Raw genomic sequence first — 13438 nt, forward strand, 5'->3', positions numbered from 1 at the left:
TTTATTGTGGATCTACTATATATTTAATACTTTCACATTTATTTCATTAAGTCCTAAAAACACCCTGTAAGGAATTTTCCGTTTGCAGATAAAGAAACTGAAGCTGAGAGAAAGCAAAGAGATTGTCCAAGGATGCAAACTTGGTATTTGATGAAGTTAGAATTCAAATCCAGAGCTGGCTGAATCCTGAGGCCCGAAGTGTAGAGAAAAATGGAAAATTTGGCAAACAAGTGAGGGGAGTTCAGGGAGTTTAACAGGATGTTTAGAGCTGCAGAGTTAGGGTATTAAAACTGGGTTTGTGGACTTGCAAAAGGGTAAAACTCTGTAATAGCCACTATGGTGCATTTAATGGGATTTTAGAAAGAGGTTGCTAAGTAGCTCCAAAAGCATAACAGAGAAATGAATTTGTAATGCATGCAGTTGAGTGCAGTTATGTGACTTGTTCCAGGTTCTTTAGTTCTAACAGAACATCAATACTGAACAAAGGCCAGAATTTTAAAATGTACTGTAGGCTGGCCTATTAAAAATATATACTGAAGATAGCAGTTGGGATAATTTAGAATTCTCTAAAACTAAACTTAAAAAAAATCCTGAATGGAGAGAGAATCTGACCAATTATTTTATTTACATCATGGGACCTAGTTAAGGATATTACTGGTTAAGTGAGATCAAACAAGCCCTTAAAGTTGACACTTACCTTCTACCCCATCATTGAGTAAATAGATGCTGAGCACCTCCAGTGCCCATAACAGTGGGAGGGGAAGGGAGCCCATTACCCATTATCAGCTTCTAGACTTGTAAGAAAGAAGAACTACATTGGCAAAGCAGGGTGTGCAGCTACTTAGACAGAATAAGTATACACTAATATATACTAAATTAAATGAACACTCTACCAGAGAACAAATAGTATATAAAGCACCAAGTGAGCAATACTAAGACTGAGGGAGATAGTCAAGAAGAGTGATGTTCACTGGCCTAAACATAAAGTCTAACTTCTGAGTGATAGGTTCTCCACAGCAGTCAGTCCATCATTGCTTAATACAGGGATTCTCAAAGTGGTTTAACTTCTACCTTTCTGTACCTTCATTCCAAACCCTGGACCATTTGAAAAAGTTCAGGGTCATTGTCGGTCAGCCAGACACTAGAGGGCAACAGCCCCCTCCCCCTCACACACACACACACACACACACACACACACACACAAGCCCACTGTCCACAGAGGCAAACAGCAGTGTTAGATTAAGTCAATGAGAGCAAGATGTTATAGGAATCTCATCACAGATGAAAACAATAGAAAGATTCCCAGTGAAGAGTCTGTCTGAAATTGCCAGCTAGAGAAAGTGCATGGAAAGCTGATTTTGTAATTCCTAAATTTTAATGAAATGATTTATGATTAAGATCTTATTAACATATACATAAAACTACATAAGTGAACACTGTGGTGGAAGAAAAAAGATAATCAGTCTGAATGCTGTTCCTAAGAGAAATAAACATATGTTCTCCAATTCCATGCCAGCCAATAGAGGAGGATATATCTCCCTGTCCATTTACATAATGATGTCATCATTTTGTTAAGTGTTTTAAACTGATGGAGATGGGTGGGGTGACATATTCAAGATAATATAAGGAAGTACGTGCTTAAAAGAAATTCTAATTTTTGCTGCATACTTTATATTGACTCAGAGACTATGTCTTTATCTGTGGCCAAAGTTTCAGCTCATTTTCAATTTTTCAGGCATTTTTAATTTAAAAGATAACATTTCAGAGGACTGAATTAATTGTCAATATTGCTATTTCTTATTTGAAATAGTCTGGGATCTCCTCTAGAACTTTATTAAGTAAATCGTAGCTCACTCAATTGTAGATTTAAGCACCAACCCTTATCCTCTTGGTCCATCCACCTTTCATAGTAATTTTCTGAGGAGACGTTGTCAGAAACTGAAAATAGAGTAGTTTATTTGAAAGACCTTATGGATTTTAGAAATATATAGTATTATTATCTATAATAGTACTGAAAACATAAAAAAAAGTATAGGTATTAATTAGATAACATTCTCAAAACATGAAAGCTATCTGTTCACAATAAATTCCACTTATAGATTGTGTATAAATTATTAACTTCTCAAAGGAAAAATGTCATGAAGAAATTAAGAGATGTTATTTGAGCCTTCTTCTCCTTTTTTTTCTTTTCTCTTATTCTTCAAATAGTTTACATTAAGATATGGAGGGCATTTTGTTTGTGAATGCTTGCCAATGGTTCTTTTTCTTCCCTGTGTTTTAAAAAATCACAATTGGCTTTTTCCTTCTACCCATTTTATTCAAACATATCATGTTGTAATTCTCTGTGAAATCCTAAAATTAACAGTGTTTCACTGATGGGCGATGAGGAAGAATTGAACGTATCAGTCAGTTAGTTGGGGGCAAAATATGTTTGAAATTAAAAATATGTATTTCTTCTGCACAGAAGTATGGTTCATTGGATTGTAAACCTCAAACCTGAAAGAATATCAACTTCTTTCAACCATTCTGAAACAATAGTTAATGGAAAGTGTTTTTTTTTAAAGGAAAGTTTGAACATGTATGTGACAATCTAGATTTATCAGTGTGATTATAACATTAAAGCTATGTAAATATTATTAATGAAACAATAAAGTACTGTAGCAGCCTAATGAGATTGTATATTTTTTTCTCTATCAGGTTCAGATATACTCTTGAGAGACTTAGTTACCATAATTTGAATATAAAATTTCAACATGTGTTTCTCTGGCTTTCATTAAGGAGATAAAATATTTGGATTTATTTTAAATAAAATTGATGATTAGAAGAATAGTCAGAAAAGTAAATCAACAGGAAACACACTTTTTCACGTGTGTCACAACCTAACAGATATATTCCCATTTTCTTTACCACACATTTGCAAAAAGGTCTTTGGTAGCTTGAAAAATTATTGTACCTAATTATCCATAACCATAATATACCTTTATAAAACTGCTGTCCCTTGCAACAGTTATAGTCACTTCCTTACTGACATCAGAACACTCACAAAGTAACTGATCTAACCTGTTTATAATGGCAACGTCCACTATGGACATTCTGACAAAATGTAATAGCTCACGAAGAAACAAAATATATAACATCATTTAATAAGTTTCATAGCATAATTATCAAGTATAACTGCAAAATTAGAATGCAGCCATTATAAAAGAGTGAAGAGTCACCTACAGGCAGTGATTATTAGCTATGTTATCCATACTAATCTATGAACAGAATCTCTTCATTACAAATGAGTACCTCTCATGTTTTGAGAATGTTATCTAATTAACACCTATACTTCTTTCATGTTTTCAGTCCTATTATGGATAATAAAACCATAATGCCATCAACTTGAATCAGTGCTATTACTGCAAGAGCAGAGATCAAATGTCCATGGGGTGTGAGAGAAAAAGAAAATTATTTCCCATATCCATCACATCCTACCTATGAACTTAACATTCCTATCTACTGCCATTATTATCTAGTATCATGTTATTTATGGGGCACATGCAGTTTGCATGAGGCTGCATCTATTAAAAGGTGAGTCTTCACTGGAGAATGAGAAGTGGAAGCCTTACTCTTTGAAAAAAAAAAATCAGAGCTTATGTTAGAAAGTAACCCTGGATGCTAAAGACTTCCACAGGCTTTCTTTTTCCTTCCCTTCCCTTCCCTTCCCTTCCCTTCCCTTCCCTTCCCTTCCCTTCCCTTCCCTTCCCTTCCCTTCCCTTCCCTTCCCTTCCCTTCCCTTCCCTTCCCTTCCCTTCCCTTCCCTTCCCTTCCCTTCCCTTCCCTTCCTTCCCTTCCCTTCCCTTCCCTTCCCTTCCCTTCCCTTCCCTTCCCTTCCCTTCCCTTCCCTTCCCTTCCCTTCCCTTCCCTTCCCTTCCCTTCCCTTCCCTTCCCTTCCCTTCCCTTCCCTTCCTTCCCTTCCCTTCCCTTCCCTTCCCTTCCCTTCCCTTCCCTTCCCTTCCCTTCCCTTTCCTTTCCTTCTTTTTTAGAGAGAGAGAGAGTGCATGCACGAGCATGAGCAGGGGAGGGGTAGAGAGGGAGAGTATCTTAAGCAGGCTTCACGCCCAGCACAGAGCCTTATGTGGGACTCAATCTCATGACTGTGAGATCACGACCTGAGCTGAAATCAAGAGTCGGATGCTTAACTGACTAAGCCACCCAGGCGCCCCTTCCACAGGGAAATTTTAACTTAAGTCCACCAGTGGTTAAAAATTTGAGAATAAGGTTGTAGAGAATTGAGACAGGCAACCAAGATGTGCTGCACAACAGTACTGTAGGCAATTACACAAAGCTGAATTGATTCATTAGCTTACCTGAGACAGATACCATACCATTGGTCAATGGCTATATAGAGTGGATAATTACTAAAGTGAATGCACTCATCAGATATGTGAGAATCACTATCTAAAATCTTTTCAGGAATAAAAATAATTCTTATTCACGATTTGAAGGACATAGAATAATAATAAGTACTTTTAAAAATTTTGTTACAAACCCTATTTATGTATTTATTTTTGTTTCTGTATTTATTTTAAATAAAAGCAAAAGATATCCTATTGTAATTCATTGTGAATGATATCCATGCTATTCTGGTAACTACTTTGTTATTTCTTAAAAGTGGGGAAAAAGTTAGATTGGTTGTCATTTGACTCTCTGGAATCCACAAATATGATTAGTTTATGGAAGTCCAGTATTACATTGACTTAACCTAATAATCAGAATGAATGGTAAAATGACCAGAAGCTACTCATTGTATTTCAATGTTATTTATTAACTGTTCACTGGCAATAAAATTATTTATTTTATGAGAGTCAAAAAACAAATTTTGTCATATTCGCCAGACAATTATTGTCTTATGTTTTCCAAAGAGCCATCAGAAGCATAATTCACTTTCCCAAGCAAAATGTACATAACATTTCTCTTGTTACAAGAGAAAATAATTGCTCTTCTAAAGCTGATCATGAAAACACAGTATGTGTTCTATGTATTAAGGTAGTATCCCCTCCTTCAAAATCGTCCCTTGGTTGTATTCTTGCTAAAATCTAGACTAATATGCTTCTGAAATTTGAGGCTTTAACCTACATAATTAGGATGAGGGACTTAACAGCGTGAGAAAGGGAAGCCCATGTGAGAAACACATTTAAGTAACATGAATTAACTTTTTATTAAATAGACTTTTTGAATGATTTTAAAAATGTATTCTTTTAACCTATCAATTATTCATCTAATTTCATATGCCTAACAGTGTCTTACTTAGACTCCTGAATGAAAGAATAAATGTAATAGGGTTTCATTTCCTTCTCACCATCTCCCCTCCAATATGGAACAGGCTGTATAGAAACCAGAAAGACAAGCTTTTTAAAAGCTTTTTAGGGGAGGGAGGGTGGAGTCAGAGCTGGTTTATGGCGATGCTAAAACAAGCTGACCTATCTTGCGAAATGCTTTTTCAGGACCAAAAGACACTACAAACTAGCTGAGAAGCAGCATCATTCCCGAAAGAGCAATGTGCATACAGGCACACGCACGCACACACACACACACGCGCGCGCGCGCGTGCAAACACACTTATTTTATAAAAAGCGTCCTAGAGATAAAATGGAAAAAAAAACTTACTGAGAAGTCTTCAAAGATTTTCTTGAGTTCTTTGTGACCATGCCTTTCAGCGATATGTGCTGGATCTGAACCCTCCAAATTTTTCACCTTAGATGCCCAGGTTGCTCCTGAACATTGAAGCAAATGGATAGCTAAGTTCTTTAAACCAAATTTTGCTGCACAATGGAGAAGGGTTGGAAGTTCCTTGAAATGAGTATCTGTAAGGATGAGAGGTAATAGGATTAATATGTTTTTATCATACCTGGAACTCCATAAGAAAAAGTCGAACACAATCTACTCCTAAAAGTAATTCTCACAAAGCAGAACAGATTTTTGTGTGATTTTTCATCGGTGGTTTTAACAATGTAGCATCTCTTCCTTTCTATTTCTCATCTTACAATGAATATAAACTAATATTCTCATTAGTATTAATGCCTCACTCTTACTTGTGGGATAATTTTAATTTGAAAAGACACACCAACCTCTTAAATATAAAACAGAACAAAAATATCATATTGTAATAACTCCTTTTGAAGATACTTGGACATGAGGCAAATACTAAATGACAATATTAAATAGGTTCATCTATAAAACCTTTTTGTGTTTTCTACTGTCACGCCTGGTTTGCTTCCTTCTGAAGTTGAAATGGACACATAATTCCTGGAGGGGTTATATTAGATTCTTTCAAAAAGGAACTGCAACAGAAAATACAGGCAAGCACTTTTATGAACATCTTCAGTACGGAAATTTCCATCAGGATTTTACAGCTTTCGTATCAATGTTTTGGAGTTTGAATTTCATAATTAGTTATTAGCTATCAGTTAGAAGTATTAATTATGCATCACTATAAAATGGTGAATGTAAACAGCTACCTCAGTGACAAAACACACACAGATGAGTGATGGTTTGTTATTAGTCTTTATTTTCACAACTAGCTAGAAAAAATGTGGTATAGAAACTACACATCGGCTTGCTTTAATAGCTGTGGCATTATCAGAAGCAAGCAGTGTGAAGACGTATGGCAACAGAAAGAAAGGTGTCAAAGCAAAAGTCAATTCTCTTCCATAGTGTTTTGGAAAACTGAATCTGGCCTCATTTTCCTCTTTGCTATATTGTAGGCTAAAGGGAAACAAAAGGAAAAGAGAGCAGAATTAGACTTTGAGTTTTCAATTCACCTGAGTGTCTTGGGGCACAGTAAATTAGTTTGTTGGTTTGCATGTTTTAACAGAAGACAAAACAAAAGAAAAACCTCCAGGATACATTAAGAACTTACTGTAAGGCAATATTTTACCCTTCAAAATGTGTTAGAACTAAACGGCTCTATGTAAATCTGTGGTTATATTTCAATGATAAGTGCACTGGTCACTTCTTATATTGTGTGCAGTGGGTCAAAATTTATCAAATATTTAAGAAGATGAGCTTGTGAAAGCTGAAACTGTCTAAGGTAGGTACCATTTTCAAAATGAAAAATTATGGATCTTCTTAAAAAGGTATTAAGGTAGAATTTTTTATTTATTTTCATTAAAGGTCATTATAAAATATAATTTTCTGTTGTAATTAAACCAGGGCAAAATTAGGAAGAAAAATATTTACATGATAACATGAGATTTTTACATGCCCTGGGTCATCTCTCTCACTGCCACATCATACAATGAACAAAAAACAACATCACCTCCCAATCAATGCTTTACGCATTATTCCTGCACGTTGCTATTCTGGTGAACTTTTACATCACTGTCAATACAGCTTAAAATGTTATTTTCATTAAATAAATGTTTAATCATTATAGGAATACAGTCACCTACCTCCTTTCAGTAAATTCCTCAAGTTTAAGATAATATAATATTAAAAACAACAAACTTCATTAAGAATCTCTCTTGTGCATCAAAAATAGCAACAAACAGTCATGGTTTTCCAGGGTACCTTTCCTAACAGCTGTGCTGAACCATGTTTTCTGATACACAAATTAAGATTGTAGTGATCATGCTAAAGATACTAGAGGTCTGAAGGTTGGCTTCTTTATTTTCCGTTTCTTTACTTCATTGTTAGTGGTAGCTTAAAATCCATTAATCTACTAGAATGCTTTTTGAAGTTACAGACATGACAGAGCCTTAGAGGGTATCTTTCCAGTTTCCTACCCAGTAATAGAACTGTATTCCCAGAGGCCATAAGAGATGATCTGGGTACTGCTTGCATACCACTAATGACAGAGTGCTCTTTACTTCCTAAGGCAGCCTGTGTTTTGGTTAGACAACACTGATTATTGGATAATTACGACTTCTGTTGGGGGGAAATGTATTTCCTCTAAATTCTCATGTATTCTAATCCTTTGGGCAATATAGAATACGATAGCTACAAAGGCACAGGTATTTACTATGTGAACTTCAACAAGCTACTAATTATCTGAGCCTAGCCTTCTCTTCCAAGTCATAGGGCTATTGAGATAATTAAGTGACTTAACAGAAAAAGTGCCCAGGAAAGTGGCTGAAACATAGTAGGCATTCAATAAATATTCGTTTCCTCCCTTTATCTCTACTGCATCAAATAGTTTAAGGCATCCTTGTCCTAATTTATCTTTGTTCCAACATTAAAATCTCTGATTCTTTCCATTATTCCCAAGTACTAACCATCCTGAGAGCTTGACTCCAGAAGAGTTGGTCCTTTACAAAACGATGAATCAGTTTTAAACCTGCTTAAACAATCATTTACAGCAATATTTTTCATTATCTTGGATTGGGTTATTTTGCCTGCTTATTTTCACTAAGTAGGAAATGCTCAGCCTGCTAATATACATGGTCAATAACTAAAAATTTCTAATTTAAGTTTTTTTTTTTAATTAAAGCATGACAGAGTTAACCTTTCACAGAATTTGAAATGATGCAGAGGAGCTATGTTAGTTATTTTAATGTTAATTGAATCATGATCTTTAGCTTACTTTTGTAGAACATCAAATTAAATATACTCAGTGTGTGCATATATTATATTTATATATATGTGAATAAAGGTATTCATGTCAATAAAGGTACCATTATGCTAAGAATTAGTTCTGGCTTTTAGGTGTACTTTTCATAAAATCATACTTTTTCTATCTTCACCTTGCTTTGATTATTACAGGAATTTAAGACATGAATGGATTCCTCTGTATCTGAAACAGGCCTGTCTGTAATCACATAATCACTAATGTTTTTGTGTAAAGATATTTATGTTCATAGAGTTTATTTTTTTAAGTATAATTTAAATTTGCACTGATGAGTTTGATGAATTTTGACAATTCTATACACCATGTAACCACAGCCCAAAATAAGCTAAAGAAAGCTTCTATTACCACAGAAAATCCTCTCATGTTCCCTTCTAGTCAATTCTCCACTTCAGAAGCAACTACCTGCTAATTTTTATCAACATAGGTAAGTTTTATTTCTTCTTGGATTTCATAGAAGTGGAGTCATAGATACTTGTGTACTGCATTGCCTTCTGGCCTCTATTTCTGATGAGAAGTCAGATATCATTTTTGTAATTGTTTTCCTGTATGGAATGTGCTTTCTCCAGCACAATCTCCCCACCCTCGCCCCCTTCCTCCTTCAACTACTTTTAAGATTTTATCTTTATTTTTGATTTTCAGCTGTTGAACTATGGTGTGTAGGTATGACATTTTTGTATTCATTCTTTTAAAATGATTTAAAAAATTTTTTTAATCTTTATTTATTTTTGAGAGAGACAGAGAGAGCGAGAGCAAGCGGGGGAGCAACAGAGAGAGAAGGAAACACAGGATCTGAAGCAGGCTCCAGGCTCTGAGCTGTTAGCACAGAACCCGATGCAGGGCTTTAACTCACTATCCACGAGTTCATGACCTGAGGCAAGTCGGACGCTCAACTGACTGAGCCACCCAGGCGCCCCTACAACAATTTTTTTAAATGTTTATTTTTTGAGAGAGAGAGAGAGAGAGAGAATGAGTCAGGGAGGGCAGACAGAGAGGGAGACACAGAATCCAAAGCAGGCTCCAGGCTCCGAGCTGCCAGCACAGAGCCCGACGCAGAGCATGAATCCATGAACCCTGAGATCATGACCTGAGTCGACGTTGGACACTTAACTGACTGAACCTCTCAGGTGCCCCAACATTTTTGCATTTATTCTGCTCGTGGGGTGACAGGGCTTACTGAATCTGTGGATTGATGTCATTCATCATTTTTGGGTCATTCTTGGCAATTATTTCTTCAAATACTTTGTTGCCCCATTCTCTGTCACCGTTACTAAAGAAATACAATTATACATGTATTAGATTATCTAATATTATCCTATATAGTCTGGATCAGAATTAAGTCAAATTAATGTATAGATGAACTGAGCTTGTTCTTTTTTTATGGCTTTATTTTGAATCTGGAGTTTTCGTCTCTTTTTCAGTTTGAATAATTTACTTTGTCTTCAAATTTACTGATTCACTTTGTTGTTTCTATAATGAAGCCCGTCTAATTTTTAAATTTTTTCAGATATTGTCTATCTCTAGGATTTCCTTTTTTATTATAATTTCCATTTCTCTGATAAAATTGTTCTCATTTTACTCATGTTGCCCGACTTTGACAATACATTCTGTAACATATTTATCATAGCTACTTTAATGTTCCATCTGATAATTTCAACAACTGAAACACTTCTGTCTGCATCTAATCATTGTCTCTTTTCTTGACCATGGGTCACCTTTTATTCCTTCTTCATATTTCTTGTAATATTTTATTGTATGCTGAGCATTGTATTAAAGAACCGAAGTAAATATCTATCCCCAGAATAAGGCACACTATTTCTTCAATCAGACAACTGACTCAAATTTATCTGTAGACGAGCTGAGCTTGGCCAATTTTGTGTCTTTACCTAGCTTCAATTACCAACTGGCCTCAAATATTTTGAGGGCAGGATCATAACTTTCTTCAGAACAGCTTGGGATCTGAGCCCTGGTGAGAATCAAGAAATCTCAGTTGCTGTACAGACTGGCTATCAGCTTTTGGGTCACCATATAATTCTCTCTTCTCTCTAGTTATTTATACCTCCAGACTTCTTCACATCAGAGTACCTTGGATTTTATGGGACCTCCGTAGTACACTCAGTTAAGGAAGACTCCTTACAATCCCAAAAGCTTGGAGGGATTTCTTCCAGCTTTTATGCCTCTCTGTATTTAGAACTTTCTTTCCATACGGTAAGAGCTTTAGTGGGATTTGTCTCAGCAAACCTGTCCCCCTTTCACTCTTCAGCAGCCACTAAGCAGGTCTTCAGGGAAGACTCAGACACGTTTTCCAAGGACTTCTCTCAGTTTTTCTGCCCTCCAGCTATTGGTATACTAGCTCTGTGCAGTTACAACAGCCTACAAAAGAGAGGTAGTGGGTGATGCAGACCCACCCTGTAATTGGGGCTCTTTCGGATTTTTGTCCATCACACTAGCCTAAATATAGCCATTAAAAGTCTGCTAAATGTTCAGCTGCTTTCTCTTCATTCCTCATCAATACTGAGTTTTTTTTTTGTTTTTTTTTTTTTTTTTTTTTTTTTACAAAATACAATTTATGGTCAAATTGGTTTCCATACAACACCCAGTGCTCATCCCAACAAGTGCCCTCCTCCATGCCCATCACCCACTTTCCCCTCTCCCCCACCCCCCATCAACCCTCAGTTTGTTCTCAGTCCTTAAGAGCCTCTTATGGAGTTCTTATTGCTCTGTAAGGAACGAAGGAAGTCATAAATTTCTTCTTTCTTGTGAAAGCCTTGTCTCTTTCTGGAATTTAGTTCATTTAGATTTCTTTTGTCATTCACTTTCTGCTGAACTGATTTTGAAAATCATCTTGCTTGTTGTTGTTACAATGGGAGCAAAAGACTCTTGTGATGTTGCACATGGTAATGAGAAACAGAAGTCCTATTAATCTTAGCTCATACACCATTTAGCAATTTTCTTAAACTTACAGTATTTATTTTATAAATAGTTTATAATCTTACTTATTGAATTAAAATAATGGATTCCTTAACAATATATAAAAGGCTTTTTAAAGTTTGCTTAATCTGCAGTGTACCTCTGCTTCATTTCACGGAAATTTTCATTGAATTAATCAAGATTCATTGGTCTGTTTTTATTATCAGGTATAAATAAGAAGCCACAATTCACACTAAAGAGTGGTCAATTTGATTTTGACTTTTTTTTTTTTTTTTTGGAGAAAATAAATTTTCAGGTTTCAGTTGTTTCAACCAATGTCTGTTGAATGGTAATTTCAGAAGAGCAGAATTAAATGGTTTGGGCCCAGTTTTGCAAATAAAAATTAATAGGTGAGTTGGCACACAGTAAAGAAATTGAGTCATATATTTATTTGTGTTGAGCCATTTCTAACAGTTCAAGATAATCCCTATAAAAGATGATGGCCAATAATTAGATTAAAGTAATCAAACCAAAGCTTTCAAAAGATTAACCTAGCTCACCAGAATAATAGAATGGGAATATATACTCAAGGTTAGAATATAAGCTTTAAAAATTTAAAAGATGACTACGCAAACTGGAAGCTCATGACCATGTAATCCATTTGTTCTCATAAATCACTATCTGGAATCATAAATATTTATTCACTCAAAGTAGAATGACCAGGTGGCCACCATAGGACAAAACAATGAGACACAAAACAAAGAGAAGATAAAAAGTCAGGAGATCTGCCTTCTAATCCCAGCTCAGCCACAAAATCTATAAAGCTTAAGAAAGTTCCTTCATCTTCCTGGACCTTTGTTTCTTCATTTACAAAATTAGAGGACTGGGGACTTCTGATTTTCTTCTTGGTTAGAGGCCATGTCACAGATGGTTTTAGGGTCACTTTCCCTGGATGTTAATCGGATGACAATTAAAGGAGTAAGGATGACATTTGTGAAAGTTGAAGAAAGGTAATAATTTTCATTCCTTTCATCACAGGATTTGGAGTCTGATAAAATATTAGTATTTCTATGGGCTGTAAAGTGGAGCATTGCTGGGTGTTGGAATCTGATTGCTCTGTGACAGGAGAAACACCCATGTGACATGTGAGGTGCCATTCTTCACATCCTGTCTTAATAGTAGACATATAATCCTATTTACAATTTCAAGCAACAAAAAATACTGCCAGGGTTATTACATTTCTAAAGCCTTGACAATGTAAATTGAATGCACAAGGGAAATAATGGTCTATCAAATCTCTTTGCTGCAGTTTTGTTATTATCTTTTGAATTACATAAAATAAGAGTGGGAAGTGCATAGATACACATTTTAGTATGAACCTCAATTTTGTATTCACCTCCTTAATTATTCCCATTGCATTCTTGTCACTAAAATAGTCTCTTAAATATTTAAGAGAAAATATTGAAAGCTGTATCCATTTTGTATGTCCCTTGTTAATTATCTCAAGAAACCTCATGTAAGATCTTCTTCTTTTTCTCTTCTTTTGTTTTTGTTTTTTACAAATGTTTTAGTTAAAATGGTTAAATTCCTAATCGACATTATATTCAAAGCAATCCTGATTTCATTTTAATATATAAAGTTCAAAATCATACCTTTTATTATTATAGACCTTAAAATTCTAAAACTTAATACTTATTTATTTTGAGAGGCAATATTGTGCAGTTAAAGCTTAAACATTGGGGTTTTTGATGAGATCAACCAGGTGCGTTCAGGGTGGTATGGCCGTGGACAAACATTGGGGCTTTTGAACCAGACTGTATGGATCCTAACTCTAACATTTACTAATGGTGTAATTTGGGCAAGTAACTTGAACTTTCTTTGTCTCAATTTTCTCAACCTTTAAATGAGGATAATAATGTC

The 13438-nt window shown here is 35.3% G+C and overlaps 1 protein-coding gene across 1 annotated transcript in view; it reads right to left on the reverse strand.

The window, feature by feature from the left end:
• BANK1 (B cell scaffold protein with ankyrin repeats 1) overlaps positions 1-13438 on the reverse strand; it is a 309171-nt gene that overhangs the window by 154410 nt on the left and 141323 nt on the right. The window contains exon 7 of the mRNA XM_053217099.1: positions 5653-5849. Coding sequence (XP_053073074.1) covers positions 5653-5849 — 197 coding nt within the window. The remainder of the gene's footprint in view (positions 1-5652; positions 5850-13438) is intronic.

The sequence above is a fragment of the Acinonyx jubatus genome, chromosome B1 (genome assembly GCF_027475565.1).
Source record: "Acinonyx jubatus isolate Ajub_Pintada_27869175 chromosome B1, VMU_Ajub_asm_v1.0, whole genome shotgun sequence".
NCBI classification, from domain to species: domain Eukaryota; kingdom Metazoa; phylum Chordata; class Mammalia; order Carnivora; family Felidae; genus Acinonyx; species Acinonyx jubatus.